The 19,094-nt window shown below is 36.6% G+C and overlaps 3 protein-coding genes across 3 annotated transcripts; all 3 read left to right on the top strand.

Annotated features, from left to right (window-relative positions):
• The first annotated feature begins 207 nt into the window (after positions 1-207).
• Positions 208-1,824, top strand: LOC109454250 (putative taste receptor type 2 member 33). Its single transcript, XM_019744703.3, is given in 1 exon segment — positions 208-1,824. A coding segment is annotated over 1 exon segment (915 nt). The 5' UTR covers positions 208-221; the 3' UTR covers positions 1,137-1,824.
• Positions 1,825-7,905: 6,081 nt separating this feature from the next.
• LOC109454236 (taste receptor type 2 member 42-like) lies at positions 7,906-8,823 on the top strand. The gene has a single exon (XM_019744686.2). It carries the CDS (start codon positions 7,906-7,908, stop codon positions 8,821-8,823), a length of 918 nt encoding a protein of 305 aa, XP_019600245.2.
• An 8,676-nt stretch (positions 8,824-17,499) lies between these two features.
• LOC109454255 (taste receptor type 2 member 46-like) lies at positions 17,500-18,489 on the top strand. The gene has a single exon (XM_019744707.3). It carries the CDS (start codon positions 17,500-17,502, stop codon positions 18,397-18,399), a length of 900 nt encoding a protein of 299 aa, XP_019600266.2. The 3' UTR covers positions 18,400-18,489.
• Positions 18,490-19,094: the final 605 nt, after the last annotated feature.

Genomic DNA, 19,094 nt, shown 5'->3' with positions numbered 1-19,094 from the left:
GCTATAAGGGAATTTTTTTTTTTAATAAAGACAGCACTGAATTCATCTATTAAGCATGGCCTGATGCTTCCCTGATTGACATTGGTCACAGAATTGAAAAGAAAAAAGAACTTTACTGCAAATTTAGAAATCAGCTGCACATAGAACTTAAGGTCGGAATATTAAATGAATCTGAACCAGTGATATTAGATTGGGCCTTTTTTCTTTTCTTTTTAGACACGATGGCTTTACTACCAAACATTTTTACCATCCTAGTAATGACAGGGTTTGTTCTTAGAAATTTTGCCAATGTCTTCATAGCACTGGTGAACTGCATTGACTGGGTCAAGAAATAAAAGATCTCTTCAGCTCATCAAATTCTCACTGCTCTGGCGGTCTCCAGGATAGGTTTGCTCTGGATAATAGTGATAAATTGGTATGCAACTGTGTTTAATCCAGCTTTATACAGTTTAGAAGTAAGAAATATTGTTTGTATTGTCTGGTCAGTAAGCAACCATTTTAGCATCTGGCTTGCTACTAGCCTCAGCATATTTTATTTGCTCAAGATAGCCAATTTCTCTAGCCTTCTTTTTCTTCACCTAAAGTGGAAAGTTAAAAGAGTAATTCTCATGATACTGTTGGGAACTTTGGTCTTCCTGGTTTTTCGTATTGTGGTCATGAGCACAGATGAAACAATGCAGAGGAATGAATATGAAGGAAACATCACTTGGAAGACCAAATTGAGGGACATTGTGCATCTTTCAAATATGACTGAAGTCACACTAACAAATGTCATACCCTTTACTATGTCTCTGACATCTTTTGTGTTGTTAATCTTCTCCCTGTGGAAACATCTCAAGAAGACGCAGTTCAGTGGCAAAGGATCCCAAGATCCCAGCACCAAAGTCCACATCAAAGCCATGCAAACTGTGATCTCCTTTTTCTTGCTTTTTGCTATTTACTTTGTGACTCTAATGGTCTCAGTTTGGAGTTCTAATACTCTGCAGAACAAGCCATTTTTCATGCTTTGCGAGGCTCTTGGAATCTTGTATCCTTCATGCCATTCATTTATCCTGATTTGGGGAAACAAGAAACTAAGACAAGCCTTCCTGTCATTTCTGTGGCAGGTGAAATGCCAGCTGAAAGAAAGGAAATAAGGTGGGCATCAGGTATCTTCTAGCAGAAAACAAACTGACAGAGTCTGTAATATTTTGTACTTCCTACTATTTTTCCTAATGTGTATATAATTGGGTAAGATTTACCTAGAAAATCTTTTACCTAAGCTTATCACAAAAATATGTATGTATGTATGTTTATGAAAAATACAAGAAAGACTATAAGGTTACTATACTATTATTTTCAGGTAAGCAATCTAATTTTACAAAACATTGTAAGAAATTCTTCAGGATTATGAGGCCATGAGTATTTCACATATATCTTGCAATTGAAGAATTTTTGATCTATATTTATGCTTTTTTAGGGACTGATAAATTATGTTAGAAATCATTGCTATTTTCCACTGTACTTAGTATCACACACATACTACAGTGTGCTTAGATTTTATTGTTTGAAATCCAATCTTTTGGGTGATAAGGATATTCAGTTCTAAATCACACACTGAGGATGGATGTTTGGATAGACATTCCATTATGAATTCTTCATGGATAATAGAGCGCAATCAGAATTGTTGCTAAGAAAAGATGCACACAAAAAAAGAGTGACAGACATATTTAGAATTATATATATGCACAATAAGTTGTACTAAATATTATTGTATTTAATATAAGTAGGTGAAAGCTAGAAATAAATCAAGTTCTATGATAGGAATGAGGAAAGAAAAATGACAATGACATTTTTAATATTATGTTTCCATATGCAGTTAAGAAAATCATTTAAAAATTTTTTTTTAATTAAGAAGACCTTTTTTAAAATCAAAAACTCATGTCAAATTATTCAGTTTCCTTAACCACCACGGGGCCACTGAATTGCCAGTCCTCTTCGTCTTGCTACCTAAAAATTTCTTTTAAACGTCAGATAAGAATACTCAAATCTCCTATCTTCAAAGTAAGAATAGTAAAAAATTATGGTTCCTAAATCAATGACCTTTCTGCATATATGAACATGGTATCTATGATGTCTATGTAGTAATTATAAGAAATGTCTTCAAGATATGTTTTATTATAATCTTGTGGAAAATGATGAAATAGAAAGTGTGTTGACATGAATTTGGTAGCAAGTTCTGTTATAAGAATGAAATGTATAACCTTGTTCAACAACTGAATTTACACATCTATATTAATTCTTAGTATTATGAAAATTTAACAACATTATCTAAACCTTAAGATAAATCTATCCCACATCTGATTAATTTATATCTTTTCAATCACGTGCTACCCCAGTAGAATATAACACTGTAATGCACAGATCATGTCGATCCTGTTTCCTGCTGACTCCTCAGGACATAAAAGCCAGCCCATACAACAGTGGGTCAAAATGGTAGTCTAATGACTAAATACATGGATGAATAAACTACATTAGTTCTGGAAAACCAATGAAAACAAAACCCAACATAAAATCTGCAGGTGGCATAGATTTCCTGGTCCTGTTTCTTCATCATTCAAATCCTCTAAGCAAATCTACCATACTCAGTTCCAATTACTGTCTTTGACTGAATAAATGAACTGCTGTCACAAATAGACTCCATACATAAAATGACTCATACACAATCTAAATTTAGTATTTTTTTTTTAACAGTACTGATGTATCTGAGGAGACTTCTCTGTGCAGTTATCCAGGGAATCAGGCTGAACACAAGTTTGCCATCTTGAATATATGGCTTCCAAGATTGCCTTGGAGTCATCTTCATTCCAGACAGCAGAGGGGTCAGGTGCGGGGAAGAAAGGCTTACTGAAGAGTATGCCTGGGGAGGAGATCTATGGTAGGGGAGGAGATCCAAGGTGGAAGAGTAGATAAACTGTGGGCTTCCATCCATGAACACATTAAAATTAAAGCTAAATTATAGAACAATCAACCTGGAGAATCATCTGAAGTCTAGTTGAACTGAAGTTTTGTAACTAAGGATATAAAGAAGAAACCAAATCAAGACTGGTACGAGGGACAGAGACGCAAAATGGCTCAGCCCCAAACCTCTGTGTGGTGGGCAAAAATATCTTGGCCACAGAGGTTCCCCATGGAGGAACAAGGGACCCCAGCCCCACACCCACCTCCCCAGCCCAGAGTACTGGTGCTGGGAAGAGGAGTACTCACAACATCTGGCTGTGAAAAACAGTGGGGATTCTGACTGTCTGGGTAGGATGGAAGGCTGTGGGAAACCCAGACATCCTCTTAAAGGGCCCATGCAGGCACTCACCCTGGTGGAGGGATGGAGACTCTGGGGGCATTGGAGACATATAGGGAGAGACTGAGTTGTGTAACTTTGGGGCAAGGACTGGAGGGACAGTCCCCATTTTCCCAGTGTGGGGTTCTTCTCTCCTGCAATGGGCAGGCACCATCTTTCCTATGTTGAGCCCAAGCCCACAGGCCAAAGCTGAATCTGATTGGCCTGATGAGCTCTGAGGCTCCACTCTGCTGACTCACCAAGACCCTGCCTCGCTTAACTGGCATATCACTGGAGGTTTTATCAGTGACTGAAGCTGACGGGAGCCTGAAGCTGGCAGCAGACCTTGGAGTGTCCTGACTATTTGTGGAGTGACCCCAGACAACGTATGGGTGGCAGCAGTCCTCAGTTCACAGTGTGGCCTCTCCCATATGCCTCCAGGTACAGAATAGGCAGCGACCAACCATGGATCACTTTGTAGTTCCTACCAGGTACTCTTCAGCCAGTCACAGGCAATGGGTGACCTGGGGCTACACCAAAGCCCCACTACCCCAAGAGGCCCCAGAACCAACATACTTGAGTTTGGCATCAGACCAGAGCAGAGCACCACTCAATTAGCCCCATAAATGGCATACACAAAGAACAGTCTCAACAGGCACCAGAGTCAGCTGTAGCAAATCTCACTCAGTGGGGTAAGCCCCTCCCCCGCACAGCAGCCTATAAGCTGTGGAAGTGGCCAAATCCTACAGATAATCAGCCTGAGGGTCAGTACCACCCACTGATGTGCCAATAGTAATCAAGGCTCAAGTATAACAGGAGAACACACACAACCCACATAAGGGACACTCGTGGAGGACCCAGAGCAGGTGATCAGGGAGACTGCCAGGTCCCCACTGGCCACAATGAGGGAGACATAAGGCCACCCAGCCAAGACTGGGAGACATAGCAGATCTACCTAACACATAGTAACAAACACAGAGAGGCAGCCAAAATGAGGAAACAAAGAAATGCTTCCCAAATGAAAGAACAGGAGAAAACTTCAGAAAAAGAACTAAACGAAATGGAGGCAAACCGTCTACCAGAGACAGAGTTCAAAACAATGGTTATCAGGATGCGCAAGGAACTTAGTCAGAATTTCAATAGAGAGATAGCAAACATAAAAAAGGACATAGAAACCATAAAAAAGAACCAGTATGAAGTGAAGAATACAATAACTGAAATGAAGAAAGCTCTAGAAGGAATCACCAGCTGACTAAATCAAGCAGAGGATTGAATCAGCGATTTGGAAGACAAGGTAGCAGAAGACACCAAATCGGAATAGCAAAAAGAAAAAAGAACTCCAAAAAATGAGGATAGTTTAAGAGACTCTGGGACAACATCAAGTGTAACATCTTCATCATAGTGTACCAGAAGGAGAAGAGAGAAAGCAAGGGTTTGAGAATCCATTTGAAGAAATAATGACTGAAAACTTTCCTAACCTGGTGAAGGAAACAGACATACAAGTCCAGGAAGCATGGAGATTCTCAAACAGGATGAACCCAAACAGGCCTACACCAAGACACATTATAATTAGAATGGCAAAGGTTAAAGACAGAGAAAATTCTAAATGCAGCAAGAGAAAGTCAACTAGTAACTTACAAGAGAGCTCCTATTAGGTTGTCAGCTGACTTCTCACTAGAAACTTTGCAGGCCAGAAGGGATTGGCACAAAATATTCAATGTGATGAAAAGCAAGGACCTACAGCCAAGCTTATTCTACCCAGCAAAGCTGTCATTTAGAATGAAGGACAGAAAAAGAGCTTTTCAGACAAGAAAAAGCTAAAGGAGTTCATCTCCACCAAACCAGCTTACGAGTAATGTTAGAGGGATTTCTTTAAGATGGAAAAGAAAATCGAAATTCTGAATAAAATGGCAATAACTACATATCTATCAACAATTACCTTAAATATAAATGTATTAAATGCTCCACTGAAAAGACACAGGAGGGCTGGATGAAGAAGACAACAAAACACTTACATATTCTGCCTACAAGAGAATCACTTCAGATTGAAAGAAAAATGCAGATGGAAAGTAAAGGGATGGAAAAAGACATTTCATGAAAAAGGAAATGAAAAAAACAAAAAAACTTGGGGTAGCCATGGTTATACCAGCCAAAATAGATTTTAAAACAAAGGCTATAACAAGGGAAAAAGAGAAGGACCCAGTAATCCCATTTTAGGGTATTTATCTGAAGAAACGCAAATGCTACTTTGAGGGGACATGTGTATCCATATGTTTCACTGCAGCATTGTTTACAACGGCCAAGATGTGGAGGCAGCCTGGGTGTCTGTCAATAGAAGAATGGATAAAAAGGAGATAGTACATATATACAATGGAATATTGTTCGGCCATGAAAGGGAACAGATTCTTGCCCTCTCTGGTGGCATGGATGGACTTGGAGGATACTGTGCTGAGTGTAGTGTAAGAGAGAAAGACAGACACAATGTACTTTTCCTTACATATGGAATCTAAAGAACAAAATAAATAAAACAGAAACAAACTCATAGATACAGAGAATATATTAATAGTTACCAGATGGGAGGGGGGTTGAGGGTGAGTGCAAAAAGGGGAAGGGATAAAGCAGTACAAATTTGTTGTTGCACAGTAATCATGGGGACGTAGGGTATAGCATAAGGATTATAGTCAGTAATATTGTAATAACTATGTCTGGTGTCAGATGGTTGCTAGATTTGTTGATGTGACAGATGGGAGGGGGTTGGGGGCAGCCTGAAAAAGGGATTAAGAAGTACACTCTGGTAGTTACAAAATAGTCATGGGGATGTAAAGTAAAGCATAGGGAATATAGTCAACAATATGGTAAGAACTATGGATAGTGTCAGGTGGATACTATCAGGTGGAAACTAAGACCGGGTCGTATATTAATTTTTGCTCCAAAAGACGCATTAGGGCTTATGTTCAGGGGATGTCATCCTGAAAAATCATGCTAGGGCTTATTTTCTGGTAAGGTCTTATTTTCGGGGAAATATGGTAGACTAGTCGGGGGATCATTTCTTAAATTATACAAACGTCTAACCACTATGTTGTACACATGAAATTAATATAAAATAATATTTAATGTTAACTCTACTTGAAAAATTAAAAAATGGGGGAAAAGGTAAAGTGAATTAATTATAGGTCCAAATTTTCAGGTGTAAAACAAATAAGTCATGAGGATGTAATATACAGCATAGGGAATATAGTCATTAATATTGTGATAGTGTGGTACAGTGTCAGATGTTTGCTGGACTTATTCTGGTGATCATTTCTTTAGGTATGTAAATGTTGACTAACTATGGTGTACACCTCAAACTAATATTATGTTAGCTGTATTTTAATAAAAATATTTTTTAAAACATAAATATAACAAAAACTAATGAAAAAGTAGGAGGGGACTTTGTATCATAAACCTTCTAATTGTACTTTAAAACTTTAAGAAAAAATAATAAAAAGAATAAAATAAATGAAGAATATGCCCAGGGACATTTTTTGGGGGGAAGGACCTGTAAATGATGCCCATAATTTTCACTCACAACACATTGTTCAGATTCAGTCACATTGCCACAAACAGCTATTAAAGGAGGCTGAAAATATAGTCACTCTATCGCCCCAAAAGAAGATGAAAACATATGTTGGAGGGCACTTAGTAGCATTTCAATTGGAATAGCCAATAAGTTATTGCAAAACAAAAGAAGTTCCTCTGTTTAGAAGAATGCCATAGCTTGTTCTTATCACTTTGGTAATTTGACACACCTTTACATCAATTTGTTTCTCTATTTCCTCATAAGTTCTAAATAATTCAAGTTTAATTGATTCTGCATTGCAGCATTTGTAGCCTCATGTATATTCCCAGTATACTCCACTTATAACTTCTGTGTTAGTTTCCACAATATCACATACTAATTATCTTTAGTAATTTGTTGTAGGACATGGCTGTGCTCTTTGAACCAGAAATAACTGTAATAAATTATTTCTATAAATAAAATTTTATCAACAAAAATACTTGATAGGTAAAAGGATCTTATTGATGAGTAACAAATAATGACTGAATAACAAAGATTTTCTCTAACCGTTTCTATTCAAAATTTAAAATAGTTACATTTAAATGTATGGATCAGGAAGATGAAAGTACAAATTAGTGGAAAATAATCTCTCTTATATTTGCATGTTTGCGTATTTGACTTCATCCTGTCAGTGGCACAAATGGAAATTTGCAGCTGGTTCCAGGATAAGTGGATATCATTACTCTGGAAATTATGTAGTAGCTACTGTATATAATACGATAGGTATTCGTGAAACTTTGTGTCTCTTAACAGAACTGTTTGGTTTAGAACTCGAATTACAATATAAGTAGAACTATATTTTTGTGAAGCTCTCTCCAACTAGATCACATGGCAGAATTTTGGTTGCCCTTTCTGGAATTATGAGGAAAACATTTACAGAAAGCATCATAAATGGATTTCCATCTGCAACTGTTTAACTACAAAGCTGTCAGTGAGACTCAACGTTAGAAATATTTTTATAAAAATGTTATTTGGAATGAGGGTCTCCTTGATGGTTGTGGCAACAGGAGAACTCATCTTTGGAATTCTGGGAAATGGGTTCATTGGACTGGTAAACTGCATCGAATGGGCCAAGAATGGGAAGGTCTCCTCAGCCGATTTAATCCTCACTGGTTTGGCTGTGTCCAGAATCATTCAACTGTGGGTAATACTATTGGATGTATTTATAATGGGGTTATTTCCACATCTGTATGCTACCACTAATCTAGCAAAAGTGGTGACTCTTCTTTGGACACTAACTAATCACTTAACTACTTGGTTTGCCACCTGCCTAAGCATTTTCTACTTCCTTAAGATAGCCAATTTCTCCCACTTCTTTTTTATCTGGCTGAAGTGGAGAGTGAACGGAGGGGTTCTTGGGCTTTTCCTGGGGTCTTTCTTCCTGTTGCTTATTAACCTCTTAATACAGAATACTGTTAGTGAGTGGTGGATGAATATCTACGGAGCATCTGAAAGAAACATGACTTTGCATTTAGATGTAAATACAATTTTCTATCTTAAAATTCTTTTTCTTAGCTTGACCTATGTTATCCCCTTTCTCCTGTCGCTAATCTCTTTGCTTCTTCTATTTCTGTCCTTGGTGAGACACACCAAGAACTTACAGCTCAACCTGACAGGGAGGGACTCTAGCACAGAGGCTCACAGAAGGGCCATGAAAATGGTGACAAGCTTCCTCCTCCTCTTCATCATTTATAATATTTCCATTCTACTAGCAAATGGGGTCTCCATTAAGGTACAGCAGTATCAGGTCGTGATGCTTTTCTTGGTGATTTCAACTATCTTTCCCTCAGGCCACTCATTTATTCTAATTTGGGGAAATAGCAAGCTAAGACAAATCGCCTGGAGACTACTGCGGCATTTTAAATTCTTTGAGAGAAACAAAACTTTTAGGTTCATAGACATAATTTGAAAGAACTTTTGTATTCTACGGGACAATACCTTAATAGAAAATGTTGTATGTTCATTTTCAATTTCAACATTTTTTCGTTAGTCCTTCTAGGTTTTTTTTTGAATTTATGAATTGTATTTAATGTAAAATTTTTAAAAAATACAGATTATTTCTTTTTTTTTATTAGTCTCAGGTGTACAAAAAAAGTAATAGTTAGACATTTACAGACCTCACAAAGTGATAACCCCTTCCCCCCAATCTACTACCCCTCTGACATCGTATATAGGTGTTACAATCCCACTGACTATACTCCCTATGCTGTACTCCACATCCAAAGACAATGGAGCTTGTGAACTTGTTGCAATGATGTTACTAACATTCTTTGATATCAGAGGGATTATTCATTATGAATTTGTACCAACTGGACAAACAGTTAAACAAATTTATTATTTGGAAGTGCTGAAAAGGCTGCGTGAAACAGACGAAACGATCTGAACTTTTCACCAACAATTCATGGCTCTTGCATCACGACAATGCACCAGCTCACACGGCACTGTCTGTGAGGGAGTTTTTAGATAGTAAACAAATAACTGTATTGGAACACCCTCCCTACTCACCTGATCTGGTCCCCAATGACTTCTTTCTTTACCCGAAGATAAAGGAAATATTGAAAGGAAGCAAGACATTTTGATGACATTCAGGACATCAAAGGGTAATATGACAACAGCTCTGGTGGCCATTCCAGAAAAAGAGTTCCAGAATTGCTTTGAAGGGTGGACTAGGCACAGGTGTCGGTGCATAGCTTCCCAAGGGGAGTCCTTCGAAAGTGACTGTAGTGATCTTCAACAATGAGGTATGTAGCACTTTTTCTAGGATGAGTTTGTGAATTTAATTGTCTGGCCTCGTGTATATATGTTTGTGTGTGTGTGTGTGTGTGTGTGTGTCTGTGTTATAATTGACAATCAATATTATTCAGCTTGAGCTTCAGGTGCACAGCACAGTAGGTCACCCCTCTACACAGTCCATGAAGTGGTCTCCCCTTTTAGGTTTTGTTAAACAGAACTAACATGCCTCTAAGTAGTTACATTTTCTCAAAGTGATCTGACATAATATTGAATTAAAAGGAATATCTCTGCTATAATAACACTTGCTGGTAACAAGAGAATATTTGAGACATGAAGAAGAAAGGTTATAAAACTATATAATGGAACATCAATAAACATACAAAAATGTGATATGAATAAATGAATATGAAATTACAGACACATAAAGGGAAAAAAGTAACACAAACTTGTCCAACTAAAGATAAATTTGAAATTAGAAGAGAAAAATATTGTGAAATGTTAAAGTATAATACAAGTGTAATAATACTTTGTATAAATATAAAAATGTAAATATTAGTCTGATGTTTCTAATTTTGGAAAGGGTCTGATGATGCAGTGGGAATTTTCTACATTATTCATAGGATTGGGAATTGATAAAACAACTCTGTGTAACATTATGGCATTATGTGTTTAAGGTGAAGATGTATATCCTAAGACCCATTAATTGTACTCCTATTTTTTATACTAGAGAATCTTTGGTCTATGTGCACCAGGATGTACATGTAAAAATGTGCATGCTACTATTGTTCTTAATAGCTAAAATTGGGAAGTCATACGAATGCCCATCAATCATAAAATGAAGAAGGAAATTATGCATACTGACACAACAGGGTACCATACAAAAATGAAAAAGAACAAATTAGATCTATAAATTTCTTAGTCCCTGTGTATAGAAACAAGATATAGACATAGAAAGGCAAATTTGTTAAGACATAATACATATTCAGTGTAATGTTTTGATATGTTTGTGTATTGTAGGGGTACTTTGACTACTGTAATAAAATAACCCAGATTTAATCACAGTAGCTGGGATGCAAATAAACAGGTGGGAGAATTTTTCTTGCTAATGATGCTATTAAAATGCAAAAGAAAGTTTATATGCTCTATTTTTACATGCAGGACGTGTACATGTCCATATGAAAATGCTATAAAAGCAAAGTACTCTTTCAGTTCACTTTTGCCATAATTTTTAGAATGTAGTGAAAGAAAGATGGTAAATAAATCATGAGAAATATTTTGTTTTTAAGTTACTCTTGATGAAGTTTTAGGTGAAGTTGTTCTTTCAAGCTAGCCCTGATGCTGAGAATAATGTAAGTAGCATAAGTCAGTCCATAAAGAAGAGAAGATTGGTAGTGTTCTCCTATCACAGCGAACTCCACCACTCCGAAAACTGAATGAAGAAATAGCTATGTTAGTCTCCCACAGTTAAAGAGATTTCTCATTTAGCTGCCATCATCATCATCATCATCATCATCATCATCATCATCATCATCATCTCAATCTCATTAATGATTTATATTTCCAATGTTTACACAAATAAGTTGGACAATGTCCAAGTAATTTCTTAAAGATCATTATGGGTAACTTACCTTAGTATATAGCAAAGTTCAAGTCAAGCTGACTACATTTATAAAAGGAGTGTTCTTTAGTTTTACATGTATTACTAGAGCAAATTATTTATGGATGATCTTAAAATCACAGCGTTAAGGCACAGAGCTCTATTTCTAACATTAGAAGTAGAGTAAATATAAAAGAACTACTGAAAAAATAAGTCATGGAATAGGATACTGTCCCTATGATTGAAATGTTATATTTTGGTTCTTTGAATTATATTTTGAGGTCAAGTTCTGCTCCTTAACTTTCCCCATAATGAGAGCTCGCGGTGGTGACCTAGAAATAGACAGACTGCCACCCAAGAAAAATGAGTCATGTTACATTCATTACCAGTTTCTTTCACCTTAGTGGAATGTGACTAGACCATGATTTTATCTACTCTGTGACCACGGTTTGGGAAAAGAAGGGAATTGTCATCATTTTCTTGTTAACACTAATAAAAATTTAAAAAGCGTTCTGTAAGCTCTTGGTGTTATGACTGTTTGATTCAGTTTCCCCATAGAAGATGATTTATAGGAGAAGTACAACAGACTGTTTCTAACATAAATCATAGGCCATGGTAATACAAAGAGACTCCCAAAGGGATTTCTATATTCCAGACGTATTCTTTCTAACCTCCATCATGGTGTCCAATTTCCCCTTTGCAGTCAAGAACAATTACCCCAGCCAGCACAGTATCTCCCTTCTTTGCGTCCTGAGTTAAAGGTATGTGGAGTCCAAAGTGGTTGGGTGGCGGTCTTAACTTCCAGTTCAACGGAATCATTGTTGTGTCTCCTGGTAGAAGCATTCCTCCCTTTGTAAAATAATCTCCAGGCCAGCAGAACATCAGGTCGTGGGAACAGGAAACAGAAATTTTGCTATTGGGTTATTAGGGGTAAGAGTGAGTGTTGACACTCTCATTTCCACCTCTTGATTCATGCACCTGTGAATCCTGGCAACTGGAGAAACAGCACCATGCAAGAGGTGCCAAAAAAATGTATACACATGACTTGTATTCATCTTTTGTTATTGGTATATGTTGAGTATTACAATTTTAATACAGTTTTTTTCTTTTCTTCAAATGTGTATACATTTTTTTTGGCACCCTCTGAATATTGGATGCTGATTCCGAGCATACATATCTTTCTGGAGAATCCTGCTCTCGTTCTGCAAGATAGTGCCACCTACATGGCGCTGTAACTGAGTCTTCAAAAGGCCATTCCACCTTTCTGTCAAGTCAGGTACTTCAGGATGCTGGGGGTCTTGGTAAGATCAGTGAATTCAGTGAGCATGGGCCCACTGCCACACTTCCCTTGTTGTGAAGTCAGTTCCTTGGTAGTGGATAAGGCTTTCTGTAAATGCATGGGTGTTAGTTTTGGAAGAAGTATGCAGGGAAAGCAAATCCATATCCAGAATAAGCATCTGTTCCAGTAAGAACAAAACTTTGCCTTCTCCATGATGAAAGCAGTCCCATGTAATCAACCTGCCACCAGGGAACTGGCTTATCACCTCTGAGAATGGTGCCATATCTGGAATTCAGGGTTGGTCTCTGATACTGGAAGATTGGGCATTCAGCAGTAGTCATAGCCAAATCGGCCTTTGTGCTTGGAAATTCATGTTGCTGAGCCTATGCATAATCTTTTTTCCTGCCACTTTGATCACGTTATTCATGAGCCCGTTGGGTGATGGCAGGGGTGGTTGGGGAAAGAGGACAGAACAGGTCTTATCCACTTGTTTATTAAAATTCTCCTCTGCTGAAGTCACTCTTAGGTGAACATTCACATGGGACACCAATAATCTCTGCAATTTTTGCCCATTCAGAGAGGTATGTCCACATACCTCTTTCTCAAATTCCTTTGTCACTAATTTTACAGTCATGTTCCTTCCAAGTCCCTGACCATGCAGCCAAACCATTGGCTGCAGTCCATGAGTCGGTATGTAATTGCACGTCTGTCCACTTCTCCTTCCAAGTAAAGTGAACAACCAGGTTCGATCGTCAAAATTCTGCCCACGAGGAGGATTTCCCTTCACCACTGTCCTTTGGGGATGTCCCAGAAAGGGGCTGTAGTGCTGTAGCTGTCCACTTGTGGATGTCACCTGCATATCGTGCAGAACCATCTGTAAACCAGGCCCGAGTCTCCTTCTCCTCTGTCAAACTATAATAAGGAACTCTCCATCAGGCCATAGGTGCAGCTGGGAGAGAAAAGGCGGTGCAGTAGGAGTCACAGGTCCAGCTCACACTAACGGGGAGGAAATTATACAGGAGGTGAACATCAGGGAGCAGTAATCATTGGGACCACTGTAGGGTCTGTAAACCAAATCACAGCTGCCGCAAAATGAATGATATATTGGCAGTGCACAAACCAGAACCAGAACCAACTTGGCCAACATTCAGAAACAAATCAAAACACAGGTTTAAGAAAGAAAAGAGAAACACAGAGGGGAAAACAACAGATGGTAAGTCCAGTTCCATAACTCTGACTTTCCATCTGGGGTCAGATTCCTTCTACTTGAAGAGCACCGTTTAGAATTTCCATCAGTGAAGTCTTGCTAAGATTTTGTTAGCCTAAAAAGGTTGATTTGCCCTCATTTTTAAAGTTTTTATTTATTTTACTTAATTTTAAATTCACTTTAATGAAGGACAATTTACATGTAGGGAAATGTTCTCACTTTAATGTATAATTTGATGAGATTTAACAATGTATACACCCTTGAAATATTAATCAAAATCAAGATATAGAATAATTTTGTCATCCCAAAATGTATTTTATGCTCTTTTGCAGTTAGATTTCAGACAACCACTTTTGTGCTGTCTTAGTTTTGCCTTTTAGGAGTTAATATAAATGAAATCATATTTTTTCATAAAGAGTATGTACTCTTTTTTTGTCTTGCTTTTTTTCAATCATCATAATTTTTTGAGACTAATTCACACTGCTGTGTATCTGAGTAGTTAATTTCTTTTACTGCTGAGCAGTACTTCATTGTATGAATATTCCACAATTTGTTAGTTTGTATTCCTCTTTCTGTATATTTACATTATTTCCAGTTTTGGGCTCCAGTGAATAAAGCTACTATTAACATTCTTCTGCAAGTCTTGCTGTGGACATGTGTTTTATTTATCTTGGGTAATTAACCACACAAGAGTGAAATAGTAGGAAATATGTGTGTTTCGCTGTATCAGAAACTATGAAACGATTCTCCAAAATGGCTGTATTCTTTTGCACTCATAGCAGAAATTTCCAGTTGCTTCATATCATTTCCAAAATCTGGCATGGTCAATTTTAGCATTCTAGTGGGCTTGAAGTGGTATTTCATTGTAATTTTCATTTTCATTTTCTTTATGTGTAACGATATTCAGTATCTTTTTATTAATGTATTATATTTTCTTTTGTTAAAGGTGTGTGAAATATTTTCCTTACCTTCCTTAAATTGAGATGTATGTTTTCTTAGTATAGAGTGGAAGGAGTGTTTAGTGTACACGATACATAAAAAGATAGTCATTTGTTTATATAGATGTATTATATATATGTATCCTGATGAAAGTAATATGAATGCATTGTTGCTACATTAGTATAATGTGATTTTTGTACTTAAAAGACGTATTGAAAAGCAGAGGTGTTAAGATGCCCTAGTTGTGTACGTTCACGAAAAACCTCTTCTGTACTAGTCAAGCAGCTTTTAGTGAGTCTCATCAATGGTTTTAAACCTACAGGGCGCTCATGGCAGGATTAACTTTTGGGAACATTGAAATCGCTTCATATGATGATCCTCAATTTTATACATATAGCTCCCATTCCATGGAAAACATTTTCATTTTCTTGATAGTGTCTTTTCATGAAGGTTAATTTATTACTTTCTTTTTTGTTTAGGGGTTTGTGTCCTAGCTAAGCAACTCAAAGTTATAAAAACATCAGTTTTTCAGAAGGTTTATTATTTTATATGTTATATTTAGTTCCATGATCACCTCAAACTAGTTTTTTTGTGTGATGTGAGATAAGGGTTGAAGTTCATTTTTCCGTACTGTCATTCAGCTTCCCAGCATCAATTTTTGAAGAGAATGTATTTCCCATTGAATTGTTTTGGTTCCTTTGTTGAAAATGATCTCACCATACATGTGTGAGTCTATCACTAGACACTCTGTTCTAGCCATTGATCTATCTGCAAGAGCAAACAATAGTCCCACAGATTGACTTAATTACTGTAGCTCTTCGTTCTTACAATCAGATATGTATTTCACGTATGTATTTTCTATTTTGATGTATCTAGTTTATTAATTTTAAAATTTTATGCATTATGCTGCTGGTAGAGTATCACTGTAACCCAAGTATACAAAAGTTTTCTCCTATATTTTACTCTAAAAGTTTTATTGATTTATCTCTTCCATTTAAATCTAGGGTCAATTTAAGTTTTGTTGCATATGGAATGAAATAAGGGTCTAAATTCAATTTATGCATGTGGATGTCCAATTTTCCCAGCATCACTTGTAAAAAACAACAACAAAAAAAACCCAGACAGATCATTTCCCCATTAATCAACATAGTACCTTTTTAAAAATCATTTGACGATGATGATTTGAATTTCTGAACTTCAATTGTGGTTCATGGTTGCAGAGTTCTACTCTTGTATGAGTACTAGACTATCTTGATTAATGTAGCTTTGTGGCAACCTTTGAAATCAGGAACTGTAGTACTCCAACTTTGTTATTTAAAAAAAATTATTTTGGCTATTCTGAGTGCTTTGTATTTCCATACACATTTTAGGAATATTTTTCAGTTTCTGTAAAATAGTCTTCTGGGATTTGATAGGGATTGCATTGAATATATAGATTATCTCTTCATCTAAAAAGACTCCCCTCTTACCTGGATTTTAGTTCATTGGTCCTCCTTCCTAACACAGCTCTGTGATGCATTTGAAAGAATTTTGACAATTTATTACCCTTACTCTAGTTGTTGCAGGAGGAAATCTTTCCTTTTTCAACTGCTACATTGTACTCATAAGTGGAAATTCTCCCTGGTTAACTCTGAAGTATCAAACAACACAGGATCTAATGCACAACAATCCTGGATGCCTGCTTGGTCTGTCCCAGACAAGCACATTGAGAGCACTCTGCACAGATAGTACACTTACTCCTCACAAAGACCACCCAAACAGGATAATATTATCATCTGCATTATACTGAGGCAGAGAGTAATTTTAAAAGAGTCTGAGCAGAAACATATGAAGCAGAGAATCTGGATTTTCCTTCCTAGCAGTACTGCTCTAAGATCCTCCTCTAAAAACAATTATAATATAAAAACTGCATAAAATCCAAGGGTAAGGGCTGATTTTAACATTTATTAATCTTAAAAATATTAAGGAGTCAGAAGTGAATTAAACAGAGAAATATAAAACTGAATATTCACATACAGGGAAGTCTAGACTCTACACTGGAAATCACATGTTCTTTAGAAGTTTCTGAGGATTTAAACCTAGATGACCTCCTGGAGACATTTTCCATTTCTGAAATTATGGGACGGTAATTATTTTCATCCATGACGTGTGTGTGTGTGTGTGTGTGTGTGTGTGTGTGTGTGTGTGTGTTAATAACTTTATAAATAATGAAATTATACTGAAATGTTAGTTATCAGGAGCTAACCCTGAATGAATATTGGCCTTCCTGGGATTCCCAAGAAAAGCTGCTTTAATAGGAAAAACTTGGATTCTTGCTACATAAATCTGACTAAAAACAAAAATCCATAGTGATGATGATTCTATCTATGACCAAGCTTCATCTAATAATTTACCCTTCACTGTACAGTCAGTGTACTAGGTTTTCAAATTATACTAATGAAAAACTTGAACACAAAGTATGGAGAGGTTAAACAAAGAACATTGCACAACAATGAAATAGAATAGTGTCTTTATTTGCATGTTAGCAAATGAGAATTCAGCTTTCACTTCAACATCTGTTATGAAACATTCCAGCTTACACTAGGACATAAAGTATACGAACAGGACTTAGTTTGAGCTGTTAGGGGAATAACAATGTTTTTCATAAAGACATCACTGAAGTCCTTCATTACCTTATTCTGGAAATTTCCTGCTTGACATCCCGTCACAGAATTTAATGGAGACAAGAATTTTATGACTTTCAAGATCAGCCATACGTAGGACTTAAGTTGCAGAATATTAAAGGAATCATGACCAAAGATATTAAACTTAGCATTTTTTATTTCTAGACATGGTAAGTTTACTACAGATCATTCTTTCCATCTTAGTAGTAGCAGAATTTGTTCTTGGAAATTTTGCCAATATCTTCATAGCACTGGTGAACTGCATTGACTGGGTCAAGAGACAAAAGATCTCCTTAGCTCATCAAATTCTCACTGCTCTGGCGGTCTCCAGGATAGGCTTGCTCTGGATAATAGTGATAAATTGGTTTGCAATTGTGTTTAATCCACCTTTTTATAGTTTTGAAGTAAGAATTGTTATTTATATGGCCTGGACGATAAGCAACCATTTTAGCATCTGGCTTGCTACTAGCCTCAGCATATTTTATTTGCTCAAGATAGCCAATTTCTCAAGCCTTCTTTTTCTTCAACTGAAGTGGAAAGTTAAAAGAGTAATTCTCATGATACTGTTGGGAACTTTCGTCTTCTTGGTTTTTCAGCTTGCAGTGATGAGTGTAGAAGGATACATGGCGATGACTGAATATGAAGGAAACATCACTTGGAAGACCAAATTGAGGGACATCATGCAATTTGCAGATAGGACTTTATTCACGCTAGGAAACGTGATACCCTTTACTACGTCCCTGACATCTTTTGTGCTGTTAATCTTCTCCCTGTGGAAACATCTCAAGAAGATGCAGCTCAGTGGCAAAGGATCCCGAGATCCCAGCACCAAGGTCCACATAAGAGCCATGCAAACTGTGATCTCCTTTCTCTTGCTTTTTGCTATTTACATCCTGGCTTCAATCATCTCAACTTGGAGTTTTTGTAGTCTGCAGTATGAACCAACCTTCCTGTGGGGTCAGGTCTTTGCAGCTCTCTATCCTTCAGGCCATTCATTTATCGTGATTTGGGGAAACAAGAAGCTGAAACAGGACTTTCTCTCACTTTTGTGGCAGGTAAGGTGCTGACTGAAAGAATGGAAACCTTCAACATCATAGATCAATAAAATGGGCATCATTTTGTTCGAGCAGAAAACAAAGTTAGGGAGACTTTAGCATTTTATACTTTCTAATGTTTTTTTTCCATAGTGTATGTAACTGGATAATTTTCAAATGTTTGCCTAGAAATGTCTTATCTAAACTTACCACATAAAAGTATATGCACATGTGTATGTATGAAAAATATAATAAAAATTAGAAATAACATACTCAACCAATTTTTTCAGATATCAATCTAATTATACAAAATATTGTGAGAAATTCCTCAGTATATGAAGCCATGTATATTTCCACATACATAGTCTATGTTATCATGTTCCAAATGAGAAATTTATGATGTACAGTTATGCATTTTTAAGAACTGACAATTTACTTGAGGAAATCATTGTTATTTTTTATTGTCAATTGTACCACAGTATGTTTTGATTAGCGTCAGGACCTTTGATGTTTTGTATGTAAGGATATTCAATTCTAAATCACAAATTGAGGATAGATGTTTGAGATAGATTTTATTCAATCATAAATTCTTACTTCATGGTTAATAGCTGGCAATCAGAACTTTTGTTAAGAAAGGTGTACACAAGAATGACAAACACATTTAGAGTAAATTCTGTATATGCATACCATAAACAGTACTAAGGAATATTTGATTTGATACAAGTAGG

The sequence above is a fragment of the Rhinolophus sinicus genome, chromosome 1 (genome assembly GCF_057876585.1).
Source record: "Rhinolophus sinicus isolate RSI-liver-muscle chromosome 1, RSI-T2T, whole genome shotgun sequence".
NCBI lineage: Eukaryota > Metazoa > Chordata > Mammalia > Chiroptera > Rhinolophidae > Rhinolophus > Rhinolophus sinicus.
This window is presented reverse-complemented; position numbering and strand designations above follow the sequence as displayed.

Coding starts and splice junctions, on each gene's coding strand:
- LOC109454255 (XM_019744707.3), top strand. CDS start 17,500: ATGGTAAGTTTACTACAGATCATTCTTTCCATCTTAGTAGTAGCAGAA.
- LOC109454236 (XM_019744686.2), top strand. CDS start 7,906: ATGGTTGTGGCAACAGGAGAACTCATCTTTGGAATTCTGGGAAATGGG.